Here is a 26101-nt window from a genome sequence, read left to right as displayed (position 1 = left end):
CTTAACCCTCCAAGTAGCGCCAAGTAGCGCCAAGTAGGTTCTTTTCGATTATGCTCACCACATGGAAGAACACATGGTAAACAAATCGACGCGACTTCAAATTGTCACAAATATGTACCACGTGTCTGAAGAAATGAAACATCCAAATGCGAATTCTGTCTGTCAGACAATATGACGACTTAGGCTGTACGCGAGATGATATCATCTCGCTTACGCTTCACGCTAGTAAACTCATTATCAGCATGCTCTTAGCCACTGTCGGGGACGAGGAGAACGAGAAGGATGCTTTTCCTCCTCCTTCCCTTAACTGGCATAAGCGAACGCGAGCGTAATCCGGATGCTGCGGGCCGCGAAACTCCGCCGCGAGACTCTCCTCGAAGCTCTCCGACTTAGCGCGTCGGCAACTTTTCGTATTAATAATCGGTATAATAATTAGTATTTTCACGCGCGACTTAGCAGGAAGGACGCGCCGGCGTCGACGTCGTCGGCGTGGGTCGGGCGGGCTGGGAAGTTCGCCGGCTGAGATCTTGATTTTAAGTTCGCTCGGGCGAAGGAGGCGCATATTTCACCGCGCTAATGTCCCGCCAGATAAACTACAATATTAGCTGCCTTCGCCCGTGATTTAATTTAACTTTGCCCCGGCGCGACATCCGGCCTCGCGCCCGATTCGCGCGGCACCCAGGTTCACCCGCTAAAATCTTTACCGTGTGTTACACGCTCGAGTTGTACGAATTCGCGCGGATTCTCATCGAGGAGAGATCGATTCCTCCGAACTCGAGAAATACTTGGCAATAAGAAAATACGACTGCGTATGTCATTGTACGTATATGTTTATCACGTCGGTCAGATTCGATGTAATTTCAAATATTTGCCAATGGGTACATACATACATATACAGCCTTGATCAGAAGTATTAGGCACCCTTAAATTTTCCTTATTTCTTATTTTGTTAATAGTATATAAAAAGATTAAAAAATTTTTTAAACTATCGATAGCGCTTTAAAGCTGAAATTTCAAGCTATAAAATGTTTTTTTAATTTTTCGTTTGCGATAATTTTTCGCCCAGTATCGACAACATGTCTGAAAAATACAGTTTTAGTTTCAAAATTATGTATCTCGGCCAAAAAAAATTGTAGGAAAGTTTAAAAAAAAGCATTTTGTAGGCAAAATGTTGTAGTTTATGGAACTTGACTTAAATTTTTCGGCAGAAATTTTTTTACCAAGTTGCAGAGTGTCAAAAATAGAATAAAATTTTAAGAAACAAAATAATGTTCTTTTTTAAAGCATAGAACAAGGAAAATACAAAAATTTTTTTAATTACCGGTAGCAACTTTAATTAAGCATTATCAGTACATTAAAAAATTTTTGCATTTTCCTTGTTCTTTGTTGAATTTAGAATTTTGATTTTGAATTGAGAGTTCGAATCTTAATTTTAATTTTAACTTCAAAATGTGATATTAATCTTAATTTTAATTTCAAAATGTGATATTAATCTTAATTTTAATTTTAAGTTTAATTTAAGTTAATTGGAATTTTGATTTTAACTTAAAATTCTGAATAAAAATAGATTGACAGGTTTTGTTTCAAGGAATTATAGATTATATAGTTATGTGTATATATGTTTGTATATATAGATATTTATATTTATATATTTAGATGTTTATATTATATTTATTATGTTTTCTATATTTTTATAAAGTTATTTAGTTCATTTTAGTTTAGTTTATTTCATTTTATGGGATATATTTTGGATTATATTTGGTAGAATTAGTAAACGTACTCATATATATGTGGTTTATAAAATTCAAGATATGAAATGGTTATATGTAAATATGTAAGAGATGTAAGCTGGAAGCCATCCTAAGCCGAAAGACAAGGATTAAGAATAAATAATAATAAAATAAAATATATACAGAAAAAGAGAGAGAGAAATCTTTGATTTTTTTGTCGATTTATGTTACATTTTTTTATTAACTTATACAAAAATATAACTCGTTTGGAAAATTTTAGTTTTATTTGAAAAAAATTCTAATTGATTTGTTCGATTAAGCCAGTGTCGTTTTCTGATTCTTTAACACATCTTCCGCAAAGTTATCTCCCTTGGAAAATCTGGTATAACTAAAATAATGAAGCAACACATAAAACATATAATCGTAAATGTAACAATCAAGCTTCTTATAATATTAATTTCTTTGCATATATCCATACTTACATTTTAGCGTATTTAAACTTTTCTGCGATAGACAAGGATGGCCTGGTTGACCTGACAGACTCGACGAGATGCGTTTGCGTGACTTTGATGTCGGTTGCATCGACTTTACCATCCTGTAATCAATAAGCAAAAAGTCAATATATAAAAAAATATATAAAATTAGAATATAACAATCTCTATAATTCTCTTGCACAAACACACACGCATATATATATATATATATATAATTCACTATAATCTATAATCATTCGCATTATTTAAATCGAGTACAAAAATATATCAAATCCATTTCTAATCGGCATCAAAAGCTTAATATTGCGTGTTAACAGCGCCGATTTGAATTAATTATTGAAGTTAGGGTACAATCTGCATCGCTTCGGAAGACAGTCCCGATGTTCCTATCCACATAATCACTTATCACTTCCCTCTCTCTCTCTCTCTCTCTCTCTCTCTCTCTCTCTCTCTCTCTCTCTCTCTCTCTCTCTCTCTCTCTCTCTCTCTCTCTTGAGATGCGTTGCGTTCCTCGGAAACTCGCTCGCTAATTAGACGCACAGTTTGGATACTCGCGTTCTTCCGGGAGGTAAGTGCCGCCGTATAACTTCGTTTTCTCCGATGCAAATTAATTAATAGCTTCCCCTAAGACGCGCCACTCGTCCCTCGTATACCTCGAAGACGTATTTCTACAACCCTTTCAATCCGATTCATTCCTATTAATTAAACTAACTGCATATACATATACACACACATACATACATGTACACAATGAGTGACCAATAATTGAATTTAAATTTATCTTTATAGTCATGTAAAATTATAGTTGTTCTCTCTTTATTTTTTCAGACTCAAATATTTTATTTCCTTAGATAGAAATTAAAAAATATGAAAAGAGATTGATGAACATTAAGGAATTAATTCACTCAATCTAATGCTCTTTAATTTTTGGTAATTGTTAAACGATAATAACTCTTGCAAGAAAATTTTGATATGCACAATCAATATAATGAAAATAATAATTAAAATATATTTATTTTTATTTAATCAAAAATATATTTCCGTCAATCAAATGTCACACCAAGCCCTTTGGAGAAAATAATTTGAGAAAAATTATCAAGATAAATGAAAAATAAATAATAAGTGATACGGGTAATAAATAAATGAATGTTTGCACGCGATTAAGAATTAATAATAGGAATGTCGAAGACGTTTGAGAGGGAAGAGAAGCTAACGAGCACCGTAACTAGCGGAATGGCTGTCTGGCTTTCGATCTTGCAGGACCGCTGCGGGGCCCTAAACCGTGTATCATTATAACGCATAAGATAATAACCCCCTCGACGTTCAGCGAGGCGTAGGGATGGCAGAAGGGATGAAGGGGGAGAGGCGCCGAAGGAGGTGGCTTGGTTGGTCGCCCGGTGCTCTCGGCACCGTGTGCTAATAAACCTGGTCTCTACGTTTCCTCGGTTATATCGCAGCACCTACAGCCCCAGCTCTCCCCTTCCCGCCCCCCCCTCCCTCCCTCTCGCTCCTTCTTCCAGACGCGCCCCTGTGTGTATACACCGTAGGGTGCACACCTAACGATATTATCGTCATTACGCACTATCTTACTTCGGAAGCTACCCTACAAATGATTCTCGAGAGAATCGCGCGAGAAGCGCTTTTCATTACGACACCGCTCAGAGATACTGCAGCAACAACAACAGTAGCAGCAACAAAGCGACTCGGCCATTAATGATGCGATCTTCTGTTCCATGCGAAAGAGCCAACGGTGGCGGTTTAAAAGATCAGTCATGCTAGCAATTGGAATTTCGCACTTTGAACCAAAAAAACGAGAAATATATTAAAAACAATCGAGTTTACGGAACAAACATCAATAATTCTCTTTACAGCTTTCTTATTTCCGTTAATCAAATTTAATATATAAGTAAAATAGGAAATTAATATACTCACGGTTGCGACTGCCAAGGCATCCTCGAACGCTGACAGTCTCGCCAGAGTAATCGTAGCGTTGATGTCAGCCCCGGTAAATCCGTCGGACAGCTGGGATAGTTCCTTCAGGTCCAGCTTCGCCTTGTCTATATTTTGAGAGTCGCACAGAACCTCGAAGATCGATTCTCTTTCCGACTGTGAAAGAACAGGTGAAAGTATGAAGGGAATATTAATTAATTGATATAAAGTCAGCCTGACAAGTTGTAGAGATTATTATTGAAAAGACATTTACCGCGTCTGGCAAAGGACAATGCAAACACTTGTCAAGACGTCCTGGTCTCAAAAGGGCTGGGTCAAGCAAGTCGGGCCTTGAGGACGCTGCCACGACAGCTACTCCCTCGCGATCTTCAACCCCGTCAAGTTGAGTTAACAACTGGTTCACCACCCGATCAGTAACTCCGGTACTATCGTGTCCTCGTCTAATTGAAACGCAACAGAAATAAAAGAACTATTTTATTTATTCTATTTCCTCAAGTTAAGAAAATAGAATATATTATATATTCTATTTTCTCACAACATTCATATAAAAATTATTTATTCTGTTGTCTTATAAATTTATTAAAATTATAAATACAATTATTAAAATTATTTTTCTATTTCCTTAAGTTAAGGAAATAAATTACAAATAAGCTATAAAAATATAAGCTAATTATCACTGTATATATTTATTTAGTCTCTATTTATGTATCCCTTTCTATATAAACAACTTTATTTAGCTTGCTGTTGGCTTACTTATAATTACGAAAATACAAGATAATGCAATGTCTAATATAAAAAATACTTATATTAACATAAAAAAGCTATTTTATTTATTCTATTTCCTTAACACAAGTTAAGAAAATAAAATATATTATAAAATATATTCTATTTTCTCACAACATTTATATAAAAATTATTTATTGAGTTAAGAAAATAATTATGAAATAATTATAAAAGATAAATAATTTAACTTTACAGCAACAATCCTATCGCTCACCTAGGTGCGAGACTGTCGAATTCGTCAAAGAATACAACACATGGCTTCGCACGACGAGCTCTGAAAAATGTAACAACAGAATATATTAAATCTTCAAAAATCTCCATAGAGATGAGAAAATGCAAGAATGGTAAAATTGAAAATACAGTAGTTTCAAAGTATTAGAAATTTATTATACCTTTCAAACACGTTTCTTACAGATTCCTCGCTGACACCTATATACTTTGACAGCAATTCTGGGCCCTGAAACAATACTCATCACTATGTGAAAGAATAAAGAAAAATCCGTCGTACATATATTATATATCATTATTTATTTTAATTAAAAGAGATAAAACTACATGTGAAATAAAAACTGCGAATAAAGCATCAAATTATAGAAACACATTTCTGATGAAAAATTTACAAACTATTTTTTTACCTTGATGCTGATCAGATTCACACCGCATTCGCTGGCGATTGCTTTAGCCAACATCGTCTTTCCTGTACCAGGCATTCCGTACAGCAAAACACCGCTCTGGAGCTTTATCGGAGCGTTCTTGAAGATCTCCGGATACGTAAGCGGCCATTGTAGAATTTCCGTAAGTGAACCCTTTGTGTCTGTCAGGCCGCCAATGTCGGTCCAAGAATGACTGCTATTCTTGTACAACTGCACACCGTGCAGGGACATCGGTGTGCAATTTTCCAGTGCGCTATTTACGTCTTCTTCCGTCACGACAATCGGTAGTTTCGATTCGCTTGTCACTTGGAATAAACCGAAACATGTAAACGTCTTCGTATACATTTAAAATAATACGAGATAATAATCATGCAAAGAAAATGTGATAATTTGTGTGGAAGTTGTGATTAAAAGAATTGATAAGGCTAAGAGAAACTAGATGTGATATGCAATAATTCCTTGATAATTTATATTTTTTAATTTATTAATTTAATTTAATTTTTTCATTTATCTAATTTCACGATCATTCCTTATAATTTGAAACAAAAGACAAAGATGGCCACAATTATCATTATTATTAAATATCACATTGTCACCTCTCATCTTTACTGATACTAATATTTTTTATATTCTGATCGATTTTTTGTTTTCATCGAGAAATTTGCAATTTTTAATGATATTTTTATGATTGTTTGCGTTTCTCGTTACCGTGACGCTTCCATGCGACGAATCTCGCCTTCTCTGCTAAATCGACAAGATCCTGAGGCATCCAGCCCTCAGTCTTGTTTCCATAGTAATTCCAATTCATGTCTCCGGGCACGCACAACTTGTCCTCGAGTGTTAATCGCAAAATATCGATTCTATCCACCTGGTTAGCCACGACACGAGTTAGTGATAGGAATCAACGAGTAAATATCTTAATTTACAACACGGCAAACAGAGGAGCTTGATTAAGGAGGTGTGAAAGTATGAAATTAATGAGAATGTCACAAACATTCGAATTAACAAAAAGAAAGCTCAAAGATAAATCGCATTATATAATTAATATATTTCACATCTTTCACCTCTCTTTTTTTCGAATAAACTCTTCAATTAAATCGATTATTTCGTAACGATAACATGATTCGAGAATCAAACTTTATATTATTTGAACAATAAATGTTTCTTCATATATATACATCAAATTATTAAATTTTCTACCATTCCATGTGTGGATGAAAATTTTATTTTCATGTTAACATTTCAAAATAATTTTAATTGATTATACCTTCTCGAGATTAGGGATCTGCAAGACCGTCGTAAAGAACTGCGCTCCTCTTGCCGGTCGTAATTTCGAGCCGATCTTGTTCACGCTGATGCAGGTAGCGACGATTGAAATATAATGAGACTCCTGATATTGCGTGACAATATTAAACAGCATGTCGGTAATTCTGAAATTAATTTAAAATCGCGGAATTAATTGACGGATTGTCTGGTGTAGAATAAGTCACGGGAAGTAATTTTAAAAAAATTGAAGAATATTTTATCGAAATAACATACAATTCACACAGCGATATGCAATCAACGTGATTAATCCTTGCATTCAATCCCTTTCTCTCCCTTTTGTCCAGACTAATAATTATGCGGCTTAAATTAACGACTGATAAATATGGCTCCATTTACCTGGAAGCATTTGTCGCGTCGATTGTATTTTCCTCGTCGTTTAATGATGCATTGGTAATACTCTCCAAATCGTCCAAAAACAGTATGGACGGTTGATAATACACGCATTCATTCATGGCAGACATAATCATTTTTTGCAGTGTCTCCACCTTCTTACCTAATTAACATAATTACTAGTAAATAATATAAAATTCCAATAATTAATATGACAAAATTAAACTTATAAAATTGCATTTTTCAAGCTAATACTAAATTTCTCTTTTATTTAAATTATTCCAATGTAGATTATGAATATATAAATCATTTTTTAATTAAATATATATAATGCAGTAAAGGTTACTAAATTTTAATAATAATGTAAATATATTGATTATATCATAATATGCGAATGCTCAGTTGAGAGTTTTAACTTATATTACAGCTTATTAAATTCTCGTAAATATATATTGTCGCAATAAAAAAGAGAACTATATTTATTTTCAAAGTTTTTCATGAATATTTATGACAGCAATCAAAATACGTCGCTATATCACAGTTAATTGCTTTAATTGCGCGAAAATGCTGTCGTAGTATTACCTTTCAGCGACCTGCAATCAATCATGTGCATGTGCGCGAAACACGAAGCTTCGCGATAACGATCGATTAGCATTTTACAGATAGTCGTTTTGCCGGAGCCTAAATCGCCGCAAATCAAAATATTCTCCCGATCGTACCGGAAGTCTGATTTTCGTAGACCTAAACTGAGGTCCAGTGCGATTTCGCAATCTTCAAGGACACTCTTTGTAAATCTGCAATTTATTTTTGGTCAGAATTTCGTGTGGCATAGAAGTTTGGCATGAAAATTCGATTTAACACAAATAATGATTTAATATAAAAATTAATATATTAATAATTTAATATAAAAATTAAATTAAGCTAAATTAATGTTAAGCTATCAATAATAATTAAATTCTCTTGTACATAATTGCATACCTCGTGGAAATTTTCTCCAGCTTAAATTTGTCCTCGGTACAATTTTCCGAGACTTCCACATCGTTCGAACTCAACACAGAGCGAACATGAACCACCAAGTTTTTCATATTTGTCTCATCTAACGTTACGTAATTGCAATTTGCAGGTGACATTCGTACGATACATCGTCTGCCAGCATCGAGCAAAATTGTCGAGCAGGAATTGAGTAACAATACCTCGTGTCTCGAATGGAATTTCACATAATCTTCGAAGACTTCCGGCGTTACCGACTGATTGGAAGGAAAAACGTCCACGGATGACGGCTGCAACTGTTCAGCTTCCTCGATCATCTGTATCGTCACTCTACTTCTCACTTTCAAATTCAAAGTGATCCTCAAACTCTCCGATATATACGCGCAAGAGTGAATCGAATTCAGATCAAAATACTTCCTGTCTAACGATGCGGAACACTTTTCTAAAATATCTTCGAGAACATAAATTCTTGCGACAAGTTCTTGCGGAGATCTTGGGACTAGAGAAGGACCGTCGTCCCTCAGAAAATTTGTGCTAGTGACGTTAACTTGGTGCCAATCTTCTAATACTTTTCTGATTTTACCTGCGAATAAATGTATTATTTCAGTCTGAATTCTATTGAAATAAATTATATAATATTTCATGTTATGTAATTAATAAAATTAATTTTATTTTGATTAATATATATTAGTAAATTAATTTGATTATATAATTAAATTATAGCTAAAATAACTAAAATTATTTACACATAATTATTCCATTCGTCGATTTCGCGTTTTTTGGCAAATGACTCCTTGGAATCAGAATATTACAGGGACATCGCAGGATCATGTCGTAAGCGTTCGAGTGATCGAAAAACTGGAACTCTGGTAGAGGATAAACGCGAAATACGCGAGGTGCGCTTTTTTCGTGAAAACTTTCCAATAGTGCATAATTTGCAGCGTTGTCTCTTGAGTCGCAATGTTCCTTCCTTTTAGAAAAGTAAGGCAAGATTTTGGCCAAAAAATTATTGTCTAGTTTGGTGAGCTCTTTTTTTATATCTGCGTCCTTTATCGTTGCATTCGGAATCGCATCAAGAACATGCACTTCCGTGAATTGTTGGAGCAATCCATATGCAAATTTCGGCTCTGAATCTTCTATAAAAGGATTGTAGAATTCTTGTTAATATAATAAAAATATTTACAGATTCCTCATTAATTTTATAATAATTCATCGACTTGTATTATTAATAATATCAAGAAATTGATACCAATATTGAGAATTAATAAGAACTAATATCAAGAATTAATAATATTAAAAAGTTGATAAAATTAATAAATTACAAAATTCATGTAAAAGATATGTGTACATGTTTTCAATTAATTTTAAAAAAATTAGATAAAAAATACCGATGCAAATAAAATAATCTAACAGAGTATAATATGATTTTTAAACATTCTGTATGATCTTCAAATAATTGTACAAAGAAACAAACTTGCCTGCAATAAAAGTTACAGCAGAGAACTTTGAGATCCACGCTACAATCGGCTGTCCCTTTGCGACGATTCTCACTTGACTCAAGAGATTCGATTGTACTTTTTCCATTTGCAGTTCCTTTTTCATAAAATGTAAAAATGATTGATTAATTAACTCGTTGATTAGACAAATTGACGTGATAAGTATTTTCATACCAGAAGCTCGCGATCGCTCGTTGTGCGAGGAGCGATTTTAATACTACTTAACGAAGGTACATTTTTCACAGAAGATACAAGTACTTCGTCTCCCTCTTGAATGTTCAAACTCCTCGCAAATGTTGCTCCAATACATAATGTCTCGTCGTTATTAACGCGAGAAACGCAAGAGAGATAGTACAGCTTCCCTTTGTGTGATATTTCGATCGCATTCTCCTGTAATTATTTATCGAGTCGTACAATTATTATAATTAAAAATATTAATAAATCATAATTTATGATAATTGCTTTTAAGAAATAATAAAGAATAAAATAATAAAATAAAGAATAGCTGCCTAAAAATTTATATATATATAATTATCTTATCTATTTTTTATTATACTAATATTTATATGTATACATATAAGCAGTTGATATCAATTTAAGATTTTGTAGAAAATAAAGCTTTATAATTTTATTTGATAATTATTATAAATAGAATAGAAATGTGTATTTTAAAAGTTATTATTTGTTTTATACTGTACAAGAAAAAAAGAGAGATAGCATAATACATCTTATAATACATCTACGTGCTTTCGAAGAGAAAACTATACTTTTTCGAAGCGTCATTGAAATTCATATTCATAAACTGTCATATTACCATCTCTATTAATCGTATGGCCCGCGACAAACATCACACTCGCCCGCAGAGAGCGCTACAGTAGCTTGTACGTCACGTGACACGTGACGCATGTTCTCACGTCAAGAAAGATCTCTGTGTTACGTAAGAAACAGGAGAACTAACCTCAGCTTCTAAACGGCGCAGCCAAGTAGCTGACAGATGTGCGAAGCAACTATTTACCGTAATATATTTCACGACCAAACGTTCGCGTTGCATTTTGGCGGTGCAAATGACACGACATGAATTAATCAAACACGCAGCGTTCAACGACGATGCGCTTTGCCGAGAGGGAAATCCGACGAACTTTGTACTATGTAGTTGCTGTAATTCATACGAGCGACTGAGAATGCGCTCCATTTTCGATTGAGCCGATAATTTATATATTTCTGAAGAATAAATATAATGGATAAATAAATTACCACAGCATAGTAGAAAGTATAAAATATTTATAGGTATATATTTAGCTGTTTTATTGATATGAAGATTAATTGAAAAGTGGAATCTGATTTGACATGAAAATAATATAAATAATCTTGCTTTGACTATATATATTAATAAATTTATAAGTATAATATATATAATAGTAATCAAATATTAAATTATTTTATATTTATATAATATTATAATTTTTTATTATTATTATATTACTTTAATTATGTAATATTATATTATTTTATATTTGTATAATATTATTTTACATTATAATATTTTATAGTATAATATATTAATAAAATATTAATAATTATTATTATATAGTCAAAGCAATCTTGTATGTAAATTCAAACATACATAAGAGTAGCATATAATTAAATAAAATTAGTATAAAATGTTTCATATTTTTGAAAAAATATAAGGGAAAGTATACAGATGTTTGGTATTGGAAAAGATATTACATATCAGTCGTAGATAAAAAAACTTTAAAGTATGTATACCAATGAAAATTCGGCCTAATGACACAATAGGAGAATATTAGGGATAGAAATTAAATATTAAATCAATAATAATGAATAAATATTAAATATTAAGCATAAGAAAGAAAGAAAAGAAAATTATTATTTAATTATTTTTATTCTACATTTTAGGCCTTTCGATCTCGTTGCAATGAGACGCAATTCTACAGATCGCCACGAGATGTCGTCGACGACACGCAATTCTACAGACCGCCACGAGATGTCGCTGGCGACATGACGGTACACGATTGGCCAATCTGCCATAACCGTGAGTTTTTGAATGTCAACGACAAGGCGGATGAGGCCGACTGAGAAACTCTGAGGGTCGCTGAAGAAACGCATGTACGGCGAGCGACGAGTGCGAGGGTTGCGTGCACGGTGATGCTAGGACGTTAAAGACAACGATTCCGATCATCCGTATCACAGCACGAGGCTCACGCAGGTACAAGAACGTCAACGTATCGCGGTATCTTTGTTCGACGGACAACGCTACGTCGGACGCGACCTACTCCACCATATTGCTCGGATAAATATTTTGCTAACGACCTTCGCGTACATCAACATCGCCGGGAATTCTTTGTACAATCGTTCGCTGAAGCTAAATACGTTTTAATATCGTCCTTGAGACTGTGTCGAAAGTGAAGAGATTCTACGAACGTTTTTCATGACCGATCGAAGAATCGTAAGTCTTCCCGCGTTTTTCCTCGCTTCCTAAAATCGCTTTCACAAATTCAATCTGTTACTGTTGCATGTTTGAGATAAATTGAGAAAGTTACAGACAAATAACGCGGATTTATATGTCTTACATCGGATAGCGTGATAATTCTGCTTCATCTTAGCAACGAATCACTTTTTTTTTTTTTTTTTTTTTTTTTTATTTTCAATACAATTTGTCAAGAATGTGTTGGAGATACGAGCGATTTCTGTGCATATAAAAGAGTTGATGCAATATTTTTTCTTTTTTTTTTTTTTTTTTTTTTTTAATGCATATTGAAATTTGCCACATGCTTTAAAAATATTTCTATTCTCACTCTATTATATTATTTTTTAATAATGATGTCCTAATTTATAGTTGATTTTGCTCGAGCAAAAAATGCATACAAAGAATCACTTTTAAATTATCTGTTAACCATGTCTTTTATTTTTTTAGTGTTTAATATATGAGGAATTGAATTATTTTGATTGATAAACGATTATTATATACACATAATATTTTAATTTAATCCATTCAAATAATTTCAAAAGAACTAGGCGAATATAAAACTTAATAGTCATTTTTTGTAGAAATATTACATCTTATATATTAATTCAGTAAAAATAATTATAGACACAGAGGAACTATATATTCCAATACTGTATATCAATAAATCATATAAATTTGAATAATAGGAATTAAGTAAGAGAAAAAAGGAACAAAAGTACCAAAGTTTTACAAAAATGGCACCTCCAAAAGTATTACTTGGACAAAATAGACAAATCAGCACTACAAGCCTAAGAAAAGGAATGACAACCAGGAGTCAAAATGCTTTACTAACCAATGTAGTAAAACAATCTATCAGCAGAGATACTCGTACTAAGCGGAAGGCAGAAGCTTCACCACCTAAGGAAAAGACAGTCAAAAGATCTGCTTTTACAAACATTACTAATGTATGTACTATCATTTTTATATTACTAGATATAAATATGTATATATATATATATATATGTATAATATTATATATATATATATATTATATGTTACATTATTATTGTATCATAGCATTGTAACATTTTTTTATTATTATTTTCTATATGCATTGTATATTATATTTTTATCATTGTATTATCCTTTAGGCCATTACATCATTGGGAGGACAGAGTCATATAACAAAAAAAATGATTACTCATGTAAAACCAGTTGTAGTAGACAAGCCTACAGATATTAATGTCGCAAAAGTTATACCAGTAAAATCGAAACCATTACCTCGTATTAAACCCATTATTAAAAAGGACGATAAAATGGAAATTTCCAACAAGATTGTAAATATTAGACACAGCACGGATTTAGAGAAGTCAGAAGACAATTCACTGTATGTTAGTGCTTTAGAAGATGTTACAGAGAGTCTGAAGAAGACTCGTAGGAGCAGCAATAAGGTGATCAGTATTTTTCATGATGTACTCAATATTTTAGAGTTATGACATTTTTAATTTGATTCGTAGCAGAAACTTAAAGGCCAATGCTTCTACAATTTTTTTTTTTTTTTTTTCTTTTTTTAATTTGATTAAAAAAAAGTTTCAAAAGTTAAGAAATTAAATGTAAACAAACTTAAATTCTTTCTTTAAAATTCTATCTTTTTATCAATTGTATGTTGTAATTTCAATTATGTGTGTAAGATATTCACACTTTACATTCTTTGTATAATTATCAAAATTATAAAGTACAAAACAGACTTGAAATAGGTTGATGAGAATGAGAAAAAAATCGAGGACGAAAAAAGTGAATCTACGTCTTCTATGAGTAAGAAGAAATTGACCGCCACCCAATTGATCACCGTGCCCGTAAGGGAACTACCCAAAGACGTGCAATGGGACTTTGACATCGAGAATTGGCTAGATCCATTCCAAGTATCGCAATATGCGATGGATATCTTTGAATATCTAAAAGAACGAGAGCGATTATTTCGCATCGCCGATTACATGGAGCGACAAGTATGCCTGTCGCGGTGGATGAGAGCGCTGCTGATCGACTGGATGGTCGAGGTACAGGAATCCTTCGAGCTTAATCACGAGACTCTCTATCTGGCCGTGAAATTGGTCGACCTCTATCTGACGAAGGTGACGGTCGGCAAGGAGACTCTACAGTTGCTTGGCGCTGCGAGCCTTTTTATAGCGAGTAAATTTGATGTAAGTTTTATGAATACATCTCTTTTAAAATCATACAAATTTTTATCCAATAAAATTATACTCACTAACAGTACATGTTGTTAATTTTAATTATAGGAAAGGATACCACCCATGGTGGAAGATTTTTTGTACATATGTGATGGCGCTTACACACAGAGGGAACTCATCAGGATGGAAGCAAATGTCTTAAGAGTAGTCAATTTTGACCTAGGAATACCTCTTTCTTACAGGTTTCTTCGACGATACGCTAGAGTAAGTAATGCACATCTAATATTATCAATTTATTTTATAGAGATTGTCTCTTGTAAAGATTATTCTATCTCCAAATTCATTAAAATTCTATCTCAAATATATTAAAAATAAATATATGTATTATATATTTCTATTTTGTGTATAATATATAATGAAATAATTTTCTTTTGATAAAAGATGTGAAAGTAATAATGTATAAAATTTACTGTATAATAATTTTATAATCTTGCAGTGAAAGATTCAGATTTAATTTCCAATCAAATCGTCTATTATTTATATTTTATATGAAACTGTATATAAGAAAAGTATTAATGTCATTAAAATCCAGATAGAATTAAACTTAATATAAAAGCAGACACTTGACAATGAGATAATCCAGCTTTCAATTATTGATCCAATTGTCTAAATTTTTTTTGCTTTAACATACTTGTATATAAATATAATAGCATATAAATATCTTTATACGAATCCAATTATAAATAAGATCAATGAAGAAAAATGTATTATTTTGAAATATTAGATCATGAAAGATTAATTATATTTTCTTATTTAGATTTTTTATTTTCAATTATAATGTTATATGAAATATTTATATTTGATTTTATTAAAAAATTTATACTAATTCAATCACTATTATTCGAAAATAGTGTGCCAAGGTGTCTATGCCGACGTTAACTCTGGCTCGATACATATTGGAGTATTCGTTAATGGATTACTCGATGGTCACGTTCAGCGATAGTAAAGTTGCGGCGGCAGCATTACTACTAGCATTGTTAATGAAAGACCTGGGAGGATGGACTTCAACGTTAGAATATTATAGCGGTTACAACCTTGACGACATAAAAGATATCTGTAATCTTTTGAATCAGTGCCTGCATAAGAAACATAAAGAAACACTAATGACCGTTCGCAACAAATACAGCCATAAGTAAGTATTAATTTTAATAAAAACATTCGCGAATTGATATCATTTATTTTAACTTCTCTGCATTTTAGGATTTTCTTCGAAGTAGCAAAGCTGCCATTAAAAGAAACTTTAGATATATAGGTAAAACAAAATTAAAAATAAAGCGATTAAAATTAACTTATATAAATAAAAATAATTGTCTAAAATTTGATATACATACAGACAAATGACATTTGATAAAATGGAGGCAAAAGATAAAGACTAGTCGTTAAGACTAATGTTGTTGAGTCGATCTAACAATAGACGATTGGAATGGTCATTAGTATGTGAATAGGGACATTTTCTTGAATAATAAAATAGTATAATAATCATAAAAATATAAAACTATTGATGATTTTCATGTTCGCAAAAGACTTAATATTCTCTAAATTAATGTATAAAACATCGAATGCGAACAAATTTTAAAAATGTTAAGATAAAATATAAAACTTGTATCAAAAGTTTTATATTTTTTTATTATTACTATTTTTTTTATTATTTATATATATATGACGTGTATAATCTATATTACTTTATAATCTCAATATTTGTAAGTTATTTTACTATTATTTTCCTTTTTTTTATATTAAAAAATTTATTTTAGCGCCATGCTTTTACATCTTGCAAGGTAAATATCCAACCAATTTGTGACACCGAGTTTTCAGTACAAAGGGAGGATGAAAAGTAATATGCACGGTCACATCTCTCGAAAACGAGATGATGTGTTTTTAAAAAATCGAAAAGAAAAATAAATAAAATTTATTCTTTTTTGTAATAGCCCCTATTCCTTATAATATTTAATATGTTATTCCCAAAAGAAAACAAATTTTTATATCAACTACGTACTGGTTTTGTAATCTCTAATTTATTTAACTATTGGTAATACTGTCATAAAATCGCTGAATAAGAAGTAAAATTATATTTAGCATGTCTGTGAAAAGTAATATGAATAACTACATCTTATTTCGAATAAAATAGCTGCATCTGTATTTCGTTACTCTCGGGACACGACCATGTGTATTACTTTTCAATCTTTTTCTCTCTCTCTCTCTCTCTCTCTCTATTTCTCTCTTTCCTCTTCTCTTTTCATAATTAATCTAAATTATTCCTCTTTTCCTTTGCAAATATTTATATTTTCGTAAAATTGATAATATCATCGACTGCTGATCAACAATATAAACGCGAGATTACGTTTAGAGCAAATAATCGTAATGTTTTACTCAAAGTGCTATCATATAAATAGTGTGGCGCATTGTTATGCATTGTTGCATTTTACAGTAGGCTTTCCATATTTTTTCAAACCCATTAACTTTTCTATTTTTGATTTTTTCTTCAATCTCCATGTCATTTTAACATTATCCTATTCGACGATCAAAATTAGAATATAAATGGACGTTAAAAAAAAAGTTCAAAAATAAAAAAGCTAAATTTTCAGTCCTATAGAGGAAAAGTATGCCAATTTGACTGTATATAAACTGATGATGAAGCTTGTGTTGCCAAGGTGAGAAATTCAGATTTCTGATTGTTATAATTGCGAACTAAAATTTGTATCGCGTATGTAAGATCCTCTCAATCTAAGAAATTCTAGGCCTGATATCTTACTGAGGTATAGGTTTATTCAATGATCTAAGTTAGCTGTAAATGCTAGTAATAGCTAGGTATGGTTTAAGCACCTTTCTCGTACATTTAGCAAAGTAAGATTTCCCTTTTCCCTTGAAAATGTGTGTAAGATACTCTGCGAACACTCGCGTGCCAAAACTAAGTGCGATTAATAATTACCAAAAGATGCAACACCTACGTAGACGGATAAAACATTTCAAGATGCAACTCGTGCTATGACAACATAGTACTTTTTCTTGAGACAAAGACTTTCAAAACAATTGTCAACAAAAAATAAGAAAGCCACTGTGATATTAACATTCACTTATAATGTCACAAAATCAAAATGATAAGAATCAAATCCTTTGTTTTTTTTTTCTCCAATACAGGGTGGCCACGAAATTCTGTTACTCCTGTGAAATTAAAGAGTTTGACATAAGGGTGAAATGTATAATTAGCAATGTTACAATATAATCTGTTTAATTAATATAATTTATTTAAATAAACAAAATGTGTGAAACAGGATATTTTAAATAATATGAACATTAATATAAAACTAACTTTTAATATATAAAAAAAATAAAATTAAAAAAAATATATTTAATGTAATTATAATATATGACTTGGTTGAAATATATTATCCATTGCAGAAGATGGTCTATTGCCAAATGTGTGACATTTTTTGTATTTTTCATTAAATAAAAATGATGAAATTTAAAAAAATGAAATATATGGTGAACATGCATATAGCTTATTTAATAGCGACTAATTTATATAAAAGAAATAAGGAATTTTATGGCTGCCCTGTATACACTCAATAATTGTATACAATATTTACCTATATATGACTCCGCTTTTAGCAAAGATTAGAATATATAATATATATTTTCTAAATAATTAAACCTCATTAGATTCTTATCCCAAAAACGTGAGTTAATAAGTAGATGCATATTACCTACTGTACATACATTCGATCACAGATTTACATCTATACATGTATATACCCATTAATTAAATTTATGTAATAAATATGCATCACATACACTAAAGAAGTAAATCTAAATTAGGCTAGTGTACATATATAATTAATAATATATTTTTTCTATTGTCACAATGTGAACCTCTACTATTCTCTATATCTGTTGTCCTCAGGTAAATGTGTGCTATAAACACAAACTGAATAAAATCATAAAAACTTATTAATTGTATTATTTTATTACGAAATATTTCAAGTAAAAGCAATCTTTCATAATTTATACCTAATTAAGTAAGGTAATCATTATAATTCATAAATCATTTTTATAATTATATTGAATAGATTTTAGAAAAGGCTTTTACAAAACAACTTTTAAGAATGTTTCCAACTCTATTCGTCATATTTCCCAGAAATAAAATGATAACTTTTTGAAGCTACCATACACAGATTTTTTCGCAAATACATTTCTAATTCAATCAGATATGATTACGATTTTTTCTACATCAATTGTAGTCTCATTTGAATCTAATAATTTTATTAATATACTTTACATAATTTTTAAAATTTTTTAAATTTCTTGTTTACAATTATTATATCATGAATCATATAAAGTTTGTATGTCATGCAAAAGAAGGTAACAAAATTCTGAAAATCTTACTAGTTTAAACATGCAAATGTTAACAATTTTTATAAATAAATAATAAATACATGTAATTTTTATAAATACAAGCATTATTATATAACGTTTATAAATAAATTAAATAATAAATACACGTTTTAAATGTCAAGAAAACTCAGGTACATACTTGGAATTATGATTTTTACGTAAGATAATTTTATGTTATGTTTGTTCTGCTAGACAGTATTTGCAGGCTTAAAATTACTATCGCAACTTGAGATTCTTATTGTTAATACAAAATAATTAAGAGAAAATAATACTTTCTGCTCATCTCAAATGTCTTCTATGCCCGTAAATAAATATGTACAAAAATCTCTTTAAAATATTTCTCCCTCTAAATCTATAAAACTGTCACAAATATGTGGTAACAAGCTATTTAAATATACACAAAAAATGAATTCTATACTTTAGAATAATTTTTGCAACTTTCTGTAATAGTTAATTTTTAAATATGAAAGTAATGTGTATCTTTTTGAATACTGAAAAATGTGCTAAGTTATGTCATTGTTTTTAGGATGTTTAATATTATCTGATTTTTATATCTCCTAATTATAAGATATAAATTGATCTTGTAAGATATTTATAATTATAAGATATAAATTGATCTTCTAAGATGTTGATTTTCAAAGAATGCTTAAATAAAACGTCCTGTGGATGTTTGTATTTAAAAGTTATTCTTCCAAGTTTAAAAAAAAATCGACATGCAATATATCACAATGCTTCAGTCTTCACTATAATGTATGTCTCATTCAACATTCTTTTTTCCGAGACTGAGGCACAAATAGTATTTTCAGTTGTGTCCCTGCAATATAGCAGGAAACAAAAGTATTAGCCTTTTTTTATAAATTTCTATCACTATTAAGTTATGCAATCTAAATGTCCGTCTCTATATAAATATATATACAATTTCTCTAACATTTCCACGTCAAACATGTTAGAATTAGACTTAAATTTGACTAATCATTATAAATACTCTATGATATTATAACAAGTTGTGCATCCAAAAGTTTTCATTTCTTGAATACTTTTTGCATGTGTATTTTATATAATAATTTAATTAATAATAATATCTCAGACAACATTGAATTCTAAAAGATATTTATAAAATGCCCTAAATTCCTTAGAATTTTGTATTGTCTGAGAAGTCTTATTAGAACAGAGGGAGATAGATAAGAAAATAAATCTCTAAAATCGCTTGAAGATGACTTTCTGAGCAAATGGATTTAATATACATATCCCACTCTGACTGGCGTGGCAAAGAACGCCCTCGTCATTCGTCAGGGCTTTTCGTCCCTCGTAATTCGTCTGGCGTGCAGTCTTACACACCGGGGACATTCGAGCTTGTCAGAATTCTGCTTGCAATACACGTGGAAGCATGCACCGCACTTTTCACATCGAATCACCTTTGACAAATCCCACGGGAATATAACATCTTTGGAACAGCATAACTCGCATACGAATCCTCTAGCTTGACATAACTAAGGAGAATATATCGATATTACGATAATTATAAAAATATAATATATACCGACATTATAATTATAATATTGATACCTCGCATTCCACAGTATGCGCACAACAAACTTGAACGAGTTCCTGTAACCTGACGTACAGCACGCCGAATTTGATATTTATTAGATCTTGAATTGAGTATACGTGCGGATCGCTTATGATGTAATCCGGCTCCTTCTTCAGCATATTTTGAAGACTGTAACATCGCAGAAATTTATTATGCTGTACTCGCATTGTAAAAAGATTTTAAATTTTACCTGCTCGCGAATCGACATGTGAGCAAAAAGTCTTTCAAGAAAAATAATTTTGTGCGCAAAACTCGCATTTTGTCCAATTGTTTTATTCGCCTATATAACAGTGGATTCAAATCATTCACTTGGAACAGCGGATCCGACATCATCTGGTCCAATAATCTGTATGAGAAGTTTGATACGGGATATCTGCAAAGAATAAAAAGATAATTAAAAATCAAGACACTTTATCGATAGTTTTTAAGAAGACGGACCTGTTGAAATCCCATTTTGATAGAATTTTCCCTGGAATAAACGCCACTTGATTCGTGTGGCATCCCGTACAAAAGTATCGGCCCAGATATTCGCAGTATCGAAATCGATTGGCGTATTTAACGGCAACTTTCATGCCGCAACCTGCGCATCTGTAATTCTGCTTCGCTATCAACGTTCGTCTTCTGGAAAAAAAAAAAAAAAACATTGTTAATATTCACATTCTAAGTGCACGTCTATCAGTAGATTACGTGTTATTTTCAGAATCTATTTATCTACATATCTCATAAGAGATTTTATGTAAAATATAATATTCATATAATTGCGACAATGATATTTTTCGCATCACTTGATGTATAATCCAGACGAGACAGTTAGAAAGAAAATGACGAGGCGAAAAGAAAAGGCTTTTCAAATTATCTTTTTTTCGTTGCATACACTTACACCGGCGGTGGATGAGGTGTGAAAATAATCTGCGGTCGTGGTGGAGCCCATTCGACTGTCCCCCGTAGAGGTATCGTCCGCGTGCCTTCGATCTCGATCTCGATCTCGTCGGGGCTGACCGGCCAACTCTTCGGCATTGGCAACAATCGCTGAGGCGCATCCTTTTCGGAAACCAGCCACTGCAGCTCGCTAGCCCGAGGCAGCTGCTTCTCGTTAAAGCGACTGATGAGAGATAAAGCCACTCCTTCAGCAGACACACTGCTCTCGCTCATGGTCGACTCTGTAGCGAATCTTGCCTGGCGCGGTTCTGCGTCCGAAAACGATGTGGTCGACGCGATCAGGTCGTTGTTTCTGAATTTCCGTTCGTCGTCTAATTCGGAGTCATCCGTGGACACACTGTCAGAGGGATTTTCAGGAGATGTGGACAATGGACTGACGCTCTGATCAGTGGTCGTGGTTGTGTCGGTCCTACCATCGCTCAGAAGGTCACCACGATTCCAACCTTTACCTCGACATCTCTCTTCCTGACGCTGCCGACGTCGTAGCCGGATCCGTTGCTTAAGCCGGTTGATTTCTTCATCGCTCTCGTCGTCGACTGCGTCGACATCCAGCAACCGCCGTTGTAATCGGTTGCACTTGACCTGCTCAATAGCGGCGATCATCGCCTCGCAGATACTGAAGTGCGCGTTCTCGCGATCCAACTCGGCATCATGGGCACGCGAAAACCGTGCTGAGGTCAGGAAACTAGTCAGGCTCTGACCTTCTATCGGACGTGGAAAATAACCGGTTGCCATTGGCTGTACGCTACTACCGCCGTCCTCCATGAAGCTCTTCCGTGGCATACGGATGTCCTTTTGACCTTCGAGAGTCCACGAGCCTGTAAACTCAGGCGCCGAACCTACCAAGAAGGATGTCTTTCTGCGCATCGCTAACTGTTTTAAGAACTTCTTTTCCGCCGATTCCGTTTCAATCGGCCGCGTCTCCTCGATGGTGTTTTTTATCTTTTCTCCATGAGTAGTCGAATAAGCTTCAGGATTTTCAGATATTCTTTTACTCTGGCTATGCTTGGCCTTCGTCCTGCTTCTTGTCTTCCTAATAGGTGTTTTGGGCTTTGTCATGAGTCTATCCATGTTGGACTCGACATGTTGCTTCGACTCGGAATAATTGATGTTGATAATCTCAGCTAATTCCTTCGTACGAGGGCGATTATTACTTTTATTGCTGTTGTCGGTGTTTTCTTGAATAATCGGTGAAATTGCGGTTGAACTGCCCACGGCAACACTACTGTGGCTCTTGACCAAAGCAGGCAAACTATTCCACGTTTTCAGAGGTATGTCATTAATAATCTTGGAATCAGTGTTTTGCGTGTTATTTTCAGTAGTAATTTGTGCAGGCTTTGTTATCTGACTTTCGACGCTGTCCGTTTCAGTAGACACAGACTGCATTGAAGTCTTCAAATGAGGCTGCATTGAAACCTCAAAATATCTGTCGAGATCCCTTTCACTCTTGTCTCGTGCAAGAATATGATTAACACCAGAAAGATTGACCGGATATGAAAATGAGCGACGATGTCGTCTGGGACTCGTTTTAGGCGATGTCCGCGTTGGCAGAAACTGTAAATTCATGAATAAAAAAGTACTAATTCATTAAAATAATTTAATTAAAATTTCATTAAAATCCATCATATAATATATCTTACAATATTGCTTAAATGAAACAATTTTTTCTGAATATAATTTAGAAGCTTTTTAATTTCTCAAAATTTAAAATTGTAGGAATAATGAAACAATATAAATAATACCAAAACGTTTACTCACTAAGCAGGGATCGATTTCTGCGAGTAGCTCAGGCTGGTTTCTCTCGACTGCTCGTAAATACAGAAGAGTCGCTTCTGCTAAATTTTCTTGACAGAGAAAGGCCCATGGTTCCAGGCAAGAGAGCAAATGTTCCTTATCTGATAGAAGCCATGACAATTTATGAGATAAAGAGTGACTTTCTAAACTGTAAATACAATAAAACTTTATCAGTTTTTATCTTAAAAGAAATGGTTTAAGAAATATGTTAGATATTTAGAAATATTAGATATTTGTAAAAAAAAGATTTTTTTAACCTCTTGTATAGCCACAACATGTCCTTTTTAGATGTTATTCTAGCTTCTAAGTTGCATAAATAATCCTCATTTTCCGATAACACTGGTGATGTTGCTAAAGAGGGTTGAAGCCAATTCAGTCCTTGAATGAATATCCAACAGTCTGGCTCACCCTTATAAAAATATTTTTATAAAATTTGTGATGAAATTTTTTCAGATAATATAGACTATCAAAGAAAGTTGTATGTATTTACAATTACATTTATGATTATCATAAACTTCTCTTTATCATAGAATAATTTTTCATGTCAAAACTCATTCATGTAACAGTAAAAAAAAAATTAATTATATTAATATAATTCATATTGTATCAATTTACACAACATGCATACAAAGTTTAACAATAAATTTTATAAAAGTTATTATGAAAAAGAATTATGCATTATAGTAAGATAATTATTTATATAATAATCTAATATGTGCATCAAGGTATAATTTAGATAACATTTATCTGGAGAAACTTTGAAAGTAAACAAATGCAACTAACATTGGGATCAAATATGCGACAGCCATGTTTAAATATCCTCTCCATCGCATTGTACAGCCGATTTAGACCACCGTAAATGTTCCATACATTGGACACTCCATCGATGAATAGACCCTCTACAGTAGATCGTAGACTCTGTAGGAGTTGCCGCTGTTCCTTGGCGTGGGTGTTTTCGGACATCCTGTTATTATTGCCAAAACATCATGAAATCTCATTCAAATATATAAGTTTTTCAATCTTACCTGATCGATCACGATAACTGATGACAAAAAGAAGTTTCTCCCATAAGAATGCTAGAAATGTCAGATTATACTAGAGATGTCAGATATCCTTCCTCTTTTTCACGCCTCCTCAGTGAAGCGCGATAACGCTTTTTATGAGTAAATTAATACATTTTGAGAGAACAGATTAATATAAAGCGAAATTATCGCAACTATTAGGCATTTAATTATACCTGAATGAAACGTGGAAATTATGATTATTATCAAAAGACTATGTTGACATCGGAATTCGGTTTTGCTTAGATGACACATGAATTACGCACGTTACATTCTTAATTATTGCTCCTATTAATAACTGATTCGGGCAACTCCCGATCCCGAACAATCGTGATGAGAGCGATCATATGGTTTGGAATTAGCATATCAATGTTTACGTTAAAGCCACTGCACACTGCACAGGCTGTTCCGTAATGCGTCATGGAAAAGCCTGTGCGGTAGCCTTTAGTAAAATACTGCATTGAATCATAAAGAATCGAGTATTCTAGATAAGCGACTCGATGAAAAATCTTGATTAAAAATTGTCACTACACCTTATCAATAATAAGTTGCCAACAATATATCGATGTAACAAGAAACATTGCCTTATGTAATATAATAAAATGAATGTTTTATATATATATATATTCAGAAAACTGTGATTCAAATAATAATCTTATATTATATAATAATAGAATTATAATAGAAAATAGCAAAAAAAAAAAAGTGTGACAATCAAATCGAAGAAAAAATCGAATCACAAGGTAACGAGTTCATCGATCATATTGAGTAACAATAAATAATAAGGCCCGATTGCATTAATATTATTTTGGTTTTAAACGAGACTTAAATATATATATATATCTGTCTTTATTCATTTAGAAAGAAAGATAAAGATAGACACGTGTTCAAGTCTCACTTAAATCCAAAATAATGTTGGTGCAATCGGGGCTTAAGGAAATTAATATATCGATAAAATTAAGGTTACGCTAAAATAATTATACAAAGATGATAGGAATAAAATATATTAATTATTAATTTCTTGCCCATATTTATTTTCACATTAAATTTCATGTAAAAATAATAATTTCATACTAAAACATTTATTTTTTCGAATTCTACTCGATATATAAACATAACGAACGTGTCATTCGTAATAATAATTATTGATGAATCAACGAGATTTACTTATATCTGACACTGTCAAACTAGAATATTATTAATAAACGTAGAATGTTAATATAAACAATAACATATGTCTATGCGATTGCGAATAATTATTATTATTAACATTCTACGTTTATTAATACTATTCTGGTTCGACAGTGTCAGATAAATAAATCTCGTTAGTTCATCACATTGATTTATATAAATGTGTAATATGTCAACACAAATATATAATATATGTATAAGTCAAGATCAAAGTCCAAGAAGTTATTTTCTTTACGCGCGCATACTTATATATATGCGCTTTGGGCGCATTCGGGGAGACACTATTAGCGCTAACAGCGTCGTTCTATCTTCGTTCAACTTTTAATGAGTAACGCTGATAGAATGACGCTGTTAGCGCTAATAGTGTCTCCCCGAACGCGCCTTGGAGAACTTTCGAGAGTATCGATATCTCGATCCGGCCGGGAAGCAATTGGAGATCGAAGTTTTCCTTTTTAAAGAAAAAAATAGAAAAAAAAACAAAGCATTTCCTCCCCCTTGTTTTATTTTAAAGACGCTGAATTTTACACAACTTAAGATCTAGAAATCGCTTTTTTTCACGCGCGTTTTACGAAAAAATAAATAAATTACATACATATACTTATCGCGCGAGTCTCGAGGGACATCTATTTCGATATTCTCGATTCTCTCTCCCCGCGAAAGGCAGG

At 32.3% G+C, this 26101-nt stretch overlaps 3 protein-coding genes across 8 annotated transcripts; 1 reads left to right on the top strand and 2 right to left on the bottom strand.

Annotated features, from left to right (window-relative positions):
• Positions 1 to 1937: 1937 nt before the first annotated feature.
• Positions 1938 to 10937, bottom strand: Pex1 (peroxisomal biogenesis factor 1). 2 transcript variants are annotated; one of them, XM_072906855.1, is made up of 16 exons: positions 10711 to 10937; positions 9927 to 10142; positions 9735 to 9849; positions 9003 to 9392; positions 8245 to 8839; positions 7849 to 8060; positions 7273 to 7429; positions 6878 to 7040; positions 6319 to 6478; positions 5593 to 5915; positions 5350 to 5414; positions 5172 to 5231; positions 4428 to 4614; positions 4157 to 4330; positions 2213 to 2325; positions 1938 to 2118 (listed from the first exon to the last, which is right to left on the bottom strand). In XM_072906855.1, the coding sequence occupies exons 1-16, from the start codon at positions 10801 to 10803 to the stop codon at positions 2046 to 2048; spliced, it is 3096 nt and encodes a 1031-aa protein (XP_072762956.1). In that variant the 5' UTR covers positions 10804 to 10937; the 3' UTR covers positions 1938 to 2045. The 2 variants fall into 2 exon arrangements, with proteins under 2 accessions (XP_072762956.1, XP_072762957.1); XM_072906856.1 differs by lacking the exon at positions 10711 to 10937 and adding an exon at positions 10567 to 10704.
• Positions 10938 to 11815: 878 nt separating this feature from the next.
• Positions 11816 to 18416, top strand: Cycb3 (cyclin B3). Of its 2 annotated transcripts, XM_072906862.1 has the most exons (8): positions 11816 to 12219; positions 12927 to 13184; positions 13371 to 13670; positions 13977 to 14420; positions 14517 to 14672; positions 15320 to 15600; positions 15669 to 15720; positions 16223 to 18416. In XM_072906862.1, exons 1-7 carry the CDS (start codon positions 12202 to 12204, stop codon positions 15718 to 15720), a joined length of 1509 nt encoding a protein of 502 aa, XP_072762963.1. In that variant the 5' UTR covers positions 11816 to 12201; the 3' UTR covers positions 16223 to 18416. The 2 variants fall into 2 exon arrangements, with proteins under 2 accessions (XP_072762963.1, XP_072762964.1); XM_072906863.1 differs by having other exon boundaries at positions 11818 to 11979; positions 15669 to 16235.
• Rubicon (run domain Beclin-1-interacting and cysteine-rich domain-containing protein rubicon) lies at positions 16670 to 24693 on the bottom strand. Of its 4 annotated transcripts, none has more exons than XM_072906860.1 (10): positions 24422 to 24693; positions 24210 to 24337; positions 23968 to 24148; positions 23442 to 23593; positions 23149 to 23332; positions 21332 to 22944; positions 20890 to 21072; positions 20642 to 20824; positions 20427 to 20580; positions 16670 to 20350 (listed from the first exon to the last, which is right to left on the bottom strand). In XM_072906860.1, the coding sequence occupies exons 3-10, from the start codon at positions 24145 to 24147 to the stop codon at positions 20150 to 20152; spliced, it is 2850 nt and encodes a 949-aa protein (XP_072762961.1). In that variant the 5' UTR covers position 24148; positions 24210 to 24337; positions 24422 to 24693; the 3' UTR covers positions 16670 to 20149. The 4 variants fall into 4 exon arrangements, with proteins under 4 accessions (XP_072762961.1, XP_072762962.1, XP_072762959.1 ...); XM_072906861.1 differs by having other exon boundaries at positions 24210 to 24260; XM_072906858.1 differs by having other exon boundaries at positions 24210 to 24421; positions 24512 to 24693.
• Between the last annotated feature and the right edge of the window lie 1408 nt (positions 24694 to 26101).

This window comes from Anoplolepis gracilipes, chromosome 15 (assembly GCF_047496725.1).
Source record: "Anoplolepis gracilipes chromosome 15, ASM4749672v1, whole genome shotgun sequence".
In the NCBI taxonomy this organism is placed as follows: Eukaryota; Metazoa; Arthropoda; class Insecta; order Hymenoptera; family Formicidae; genus Anoplolepis; species Anoplolepis gracilipes.
Note: the sequence above shows the minus strand (reverse complement) of the source record. Positions and strands in the feature narration are given on the sequence as shown.